This window comes from Mandrillus leucophaeus, unplaced genomic scaffold, assembly GCF_000951045.1.
Source record: "Mandrillus leucophaeus isolate KB7577 unplaced genomic scaffold, Mleu.le_1.0 Scaffold53, whole genome shotgun sequence".
NCBI classification, from domain to species: Eukaryota; Metazoa; Chordata; class Mammalia; order Primates; family Cercopithecidae; genus Mandrillus; species Mandrillus leucophaeus.
Window position 1 is genome coordinate 1,754,095 of NW_012105697.1, and position 6,302 is coordinate 1,760,396.

Consider the following 6,302-nt stretch of genomic DNA (forward strand, 5'->3'; position numbering starts at 1 on the left):
GCCCCTTCTGGTGGTGAGTTACAGCTTTCGGCAATTAGTGAGAGGATGGTGGAGAGCAGCCGAGCCAGTGGCATAGGAAGTTTTCTGTGCTCCCGTGGGAGAATCTAAGTTCCGAACCGGTGTCATCAGAGTGGAAGGGGCAGTCAACACTGGGTCCGGGCTCCCCTTTTCTGTTTACAATTGGGCATTTTCTTCAATGCTGTTTTTCTTTTTGGGATGGAGTCTCGCTCTGTCACCCAGGCTGGAGTGCAATGGCGTGATCTCGTCTCACTGCAACCTCCGCCTCCCAGGTTTACGCCATTCTCCTGCCTCAGCCTCCTGAGTAGCTGAGACTACAGGCACCCACCACCACGGCCAGCTGATTTTGTATTTTTAGTAGAAACAGTGTCTCACCGTGTTAGCCAGGCGGGTCTTGAACTCCTGACCTCAGGTGATCCGCCCACCTCGGCCTCCCAAAGTGTCAGGATTACAGGCGTGAGCCACGGCGCCCGGCCCTCTTTCAGTTTTCTAAAGTCACGCCGACACTCGAAGCCTGTGAATACAGAGCGTCTGCATATGATCTGGAGTCTGGTTTTCTCCATGACGTGAAGTTCCGCCGCTCTTCAAGGTTATGTGAAGGTTGCTTACTGCCCCAGGTCTGAGTACTCTGGAAGATACCCCATTTGAAGCTTTTCTATGTCATCTCAGATCTCATAGTTCCTCTCTACACGACTCTGCTGGGAGACTCATATTTTTATATTTCCATGTGTCCACACAGCCTTGCTTCCTTTGTCTTTGGACCACCGGGCTTTCCCCCTTTATTCCTGAATGGAAGCAGCACTCCTGGTCACGTGGGCTGGTAGTAGGGGAAGGAAACACAGGAAGATTATGCCAGTTTTTTTTTTTTTTTTTTTTTTTTTTTGAGACGAAGTCTCACTCTGTGCTCCAGGCTGGAGTACAGGAGTGCAATCTCACCTCACTGCAACCTCTGCCTCCCAGGTTCAAGTGATTCTCCTGCCTCAGCCTCCCAAATAGCTGGGACTACAGGTGCATGCCACCATGTCCAGCTAATTTTTGTATTTTTAGTGGAGACAGGGTTTTACCATATTGGTTAGGCTGGTCTTGAACTCCTGACCTCATGATCCACCCACCTGGGCCTCCTAAAGTGCTGGGATTACAGGCGTGAGCCACCGCGCCCAGCCTATGCCAGCATTCTTTAAAGTTGTAGAAAAAGGCCAAAAGCAAATAGAAAATTGGGCGAAAAAGTTCATCATTGCTTAAACATATGGAAAACCTGCAAGTAAAATTAAGCAAATAAGTGCAAGCACTCTACATTAAAGACTATAGAAAATTCAGCCTCCCAAGTATCCAAAGAATCCAGGCGTGTGCCAAGAGATCCAGGGGCAGGTCCACAATTTCACAATCTCAGGAGAATCTGAGATTATATTTCAATCTAATAACTGATACTACATAATCCAGCTTCTGTATCACCTTACATTTATATTTTGTAGTAACAATTTTAGACCAGGCCAATAAAGCATCACCAATTTGCTGCAGGGAACTAGGGAATGTTTAATTATGGCAGTGAAGTGTTTAATATTGTATTTTAAAATAGAAACAGTATAGAAACATTTGAATAATACTGAATTTTTAGAAACATCTATTGGAGTGTCATATATAAAAGGATAAGTAGAGATTTGGAAATGCTTTTTTTATTGGACAAGAAAACTGATCAAATGTAAATCTGGGCAAACTAGAAAGTCTGGATGCTAGCAATACAATCTATAGACACATTCTAGCATCACTTCTATGTGAGAAGTATCCGGATAGTGGTGCCTGCAAATGCACGTCCCTACACACTCAGACATCCATTAAGAAAATAAAGCCATGCTTTCCAGAGCGTTTAACACTTGTTTAACGTACTTGTTCTTCTAAATATCGCAAGGCAGGATGGGGTTTCTAAAGACAAGGGGATATAGGACCAAGGCAAAGACAGTCAGCACATACACTGAATCACGTTCCATAATCATATTGCTAGAACACCCAGGGAGTAGCCCTGAAATCACAGCCCTGCTGCCATGATGTACAATTACAGGACAGAGGTGCCAGGAGAAGGGCCCACGGTGGCCAAGGAAAGCTTTTGTGAGAAGACTACTTCAGGGTGTTCCCCATCAGAGGAGCACACCCCTGATCTTGTATTCCTCGTCAATCCAGGGTTCGTGTGAAATGGTCAGGTGGGGCATTTTTTCTTCCACAGACATCAGCATCTTCTGAGCTTCTTCATCAAAGCCAGATTTGTGCAGCCTGGGAAAAATAGAAATAAAGTGTTTTTTTGTTTTCTTTTTCATTTGTACACAGTATTGCCTCTCTACATTCTGATGTCTACTTCTCCTCTCCTCTTTATTCTCTTCTAGAAATCACTGGGAGAATTGTACTGAATTTGAAAAACAAGCATGAATCTTTCCTATAGGATAAGAAGCCTCTGATTTAGACCATAAAGTGAAATTTCATATACAGTATGTATCAATTAAGATTTAATTCAAAAAAGATGAATTTCAGTTAAAAAGAAAAAAAACAGGATAACTTCCATTCACCTGATGTTCATATGCCCTGGCACATTTATTGCTTCTTATAACGTGCTTTAAAAAAACAACAACATATTATGAACTTTTCTCAGAGACACTAGTATAATGAAATCATGTACCCATCACCAACTTCTACAATTACCAATATTCAGCCTCTTCCATTTACAACCCACCCATTTTCTAAGAAATAATTAAAGCAGATGCTACACCCATAAATATTTCAAACCTTCTTGTCTATTTTTGCTATTTTCAGTTCCTTTCATGTCATTGTCCCCTGAACCCACCTCAACAAAGCTGGTTTTTGTCATCACCAATAACATCAATTTATTAAATACGTTCTATCCTACTTAACCGGTTAGCATTGAATACAGTTAATTACACTTTCTCGTTGGAGATATTTTTTCCCTTAGCTTATTGGTCACCACTTCCTCCCGGCTTCTACTCCCTCAACAGCTATCCTTCTTGCTTTCTACATTGAATCTTTATCTCTTTATAACTTCTAAATGTTATCAGCATCAGGAAGATAAAAAAAATAAGTTCACAAATAATTGGTAAGACTGGAACATAGGCTCTCCTGAAAGAATATAACTAACATTTGCAGTTTTCTTCTCCCCTCTCCCGTGTCCGTCCTTCTTGCCTGGTGTTCATAGTTATGTGCCTTTTTATCTCCAATTATAAAAAGAAGTTGAGGAGGATTAGCAGGTCACAAAAATTCATAGACATTTAGACACAGGAGAAGTAGGAGTTTATTACCTTAAATCTTCAGAGGTAGGGAAGATGGCTAAGTTTCCTTTCAGCTACAGCGACACTATGAGAAAGTTATCCAGAAATAACTGCTCTGAATGCTCGCTACTGTGGAGATGACATGTTCTGGGTGTGGGGATGGTGGTTGAAGAGGAGGGAGATATAATAATTATTATTTTATAATACAGGTCTTAAGTGCCTGGCCTGTCCCTATGGGCGCTGGGTCTCTGTCTCCTCTCTCAATTCATTTTTTCCCTTGTCTGCTATACAGTTCCCCAGGACCCCCTTCTAGACCTGGAGGGTACAAGGCCTGGCCCCATCTCAGAGCCTTTGCGGTTTGCTGTGCCCCCTTCACTTGGGGTCCTCCCTAGATATTCATGATATGGTTTGGTTGGAGCTGTGTCCCCACCCATATCTCATGTTTAATTGTAATCCCCAGTGTTGGAGGTGGGACCTGGTGGGAGGTGACTGGATCGTGGGGGTGGATCTTTCATGAATAGTTAAGCACCATCCCTTTGGTGCTGGTCTCATGAGTGAGTTCTCACAAGACCTGGTTGTTTAGAAGTGTGTGGCATCCCCCCTGCTTCCTTTCCTCCTGCGCCCGCCACCAAAGACGTGCCTATTTCTCCTTCACATTCCGCCATGATTCAGAGTTTCCTGAGGCCACCTCAGAAGCAGAAGCCGCTATGCTTCCCGTACAGCCTGCACACGCACGAGCCAATTAAACCTCTTTCCTTTATAAGTTACCGTTCTGCCAGGCGTGGTGGCTCACGCCTGTAATCCCAGCACTTTGGGAGGCTGAGGTGGGTGGATCACCTGAGGTTGGGAGTTCGAGACCAGCCTGGTCAACATGGTGAAATCCTGTCTCTACTAAAAATACAAAAATTAGCCTAGCGTGGTGGTGAGCGCCTGTAATCCCAGTTACTCCGGAGACTGAGGCACGAGAATTGCTTGAGCCTGGGAGGCGGGGGTTGCAGTGAGCCGAGATCATGCCACTGTACTCCAGCCTGGGTGACAGAGCAAGACGCCGCCTCAATAACACAAAAAACAAAAAACAACAAAAAAATAAACTTAACATATTGTGAACTTTTCTCAGAGACACTAGTACAATGAATTCATGTACTCATCACCAACTTGAACCATTATCAATATTCAGCTTCTTCCATTTATACCCTGCCCATTTATTTTTTAAAAAATAAAAAAAACTTTTAAAAATTAAGATAAAATCAGAAGGAAAAATTAACTTAAAAAATTCGTCCTACAGGTTTCAAATAGGTACAACGCCAAAGGCAAACCTAATTTTCAGAACAACGTTCACTGCTGCCGTTTAGCCAATGTATTTCTGAATGCAGACCCTGCTCAGCCCGTCCCAGAACCGCTTCCCAAGTCTGAGCCGGGGTTGCATATTTATGGCCAACGTAAGTAGAACATGTTTTAATAGAGCAGTGGTTCTCAGCTGGTGCAACTGTGTCTCCGGGGGACTTCTGACAATTTCCGGAGCTCTTTTGATTGTCACAACTGAGGGAAGCGCTACCGGCAACTCATGAGAAAGGCCGAGAACGCTGCATGACATCTTACAATGTCAACGGTTTTTACATTTTACAATGACATTTTACAATGTCCACAGGGGCCCAGGACAGGCCCCCACCACAAACGACCCTCCAAGCCTGACATCCGTCATGTCGCAGTTGAGCAAACGGCCAGCGAACTAAGCTCGTTCTGAAGTCACTCACCCCAGCATCTGCAGGGCACAGTCCGGGTGGCTCAGTGCCTCACACAGCACCGCCACTGCATCAGGTTCCAAGGTAATCCAGTCGAGGTTCAGGCTCCTCAGTGTTTTGCAGGCGACGAGTGCCGCGGCGAGGTCACCACAGCAGGCACGGGTGATCGGACATGTCTGCAGCCTGCAGAAAGGGAAACACGCTAGAGAATCCAGTCTGGCTTGGGGCAGGCTGGAGGGCACGCCGTTGTTACTTACCAACTACTTATCACCCCCTAATACCGACAGACAGGATGATAGTAGGCAGAGGACAGAGGATAGGGGACAGATGGACAAACAGATAAGTGACAGATGATGTATACATAGATACAGATAGACGTGTGGATATGCACGTATCTATCCACATTCGTACACACATATGTCTGTGTCTGGTGTGTGTACCTGTGTGTTGGTGGCTTTCAGGCAGGCATGATTTTTCCCCAGGAGCACAGCTGTCCTGGCTGAGAAATGCTGGTCTACACGGCAGAGTTTCCTGCCGGGAGGTGTGTAATTTTTGCCCACCGGAGGATCCTGGTAGTGTCCGGAGACATTTTTGGTCTACCACGCCAGGAGAGAAGGTGCTCCTACCTCTTCTTCCCCTCGTCGCTTACCTCTTTCACCCTCTCTTCCTCTCCTGCCCCCACTTCCATCCCCTCTTCCCCCCTCCTCCTCCCCCTTCCTCCCCCATTCTCCCCCATTCTCCCCTCTCCTCCCTCGTTTTTCTGTCCTCATCTAGTGGCTGGGAACCAGGGATGCTGCTCAACACCCCAGGAAGCATGGGACAGCCACCCCAAAAACACAGAATGAATTGGGCTACAATGCCCCTCGTGTCAATATCGAGAAACCAGGATGCAGACACACATCCTTGCAGCCTCACGAGCGCATGTAATTGTTTGACAAATTACACGCCTCCCGGCAGGAGACTCTGCCGTCTAGACCAGCGTTTCTCAGCCAGGGCGATTGTGCTCCGGGGCACGTATGTCTGGTGACATTTATCCCAACTGAGGGGTGCTGCTGGCAGCTGGAGGATAGTGTCCAGGGGCACTACTGAAGATCCTATGATGTACAGGATGGCCCCCAAGGCAAATAACTCTCCAGTTTCAAACAGCAAGAGTTCCAAGGCCGGGCGCGGTGACTCACGCCTGTAATCCCAGCACTTTGGGAGGCCAAGACGGGCGGATCACGAGGTCAGGAGATCGAGACCATCCTGGCTAACACGGTGAAACCCCGTCTCT

General features: G+C 46.1%; 1 protein-coding gene across 1 annotated transcript in view; it reads right to left on the minus strand.

Moving 5' to 3' along the window:
* Positions 1–2,150: 2,150 nt before the first annotated feature.
* Positions 2,151–6,302, minus strand: part of NLRP9 (NLR family, pyrin domain containing 9) — a 35,461-nt gene continuing 31,309 nt past the window's right edge. The window contains exons 6-7 of the mRNA XM_011997029.1: positions 5,042–5,231; positions 2,151–2,283 (exon numbers count right to left, since the gene is read on the minus strand). Coding sequence (XP_011852419.1) covers positions 2,151–2,283; positions 5,042–5,231 — 323 coding nt within the window. The remainder of the gene's footprint in view (positions 2,284–5,041; positions 5,232–6,302) is intronic.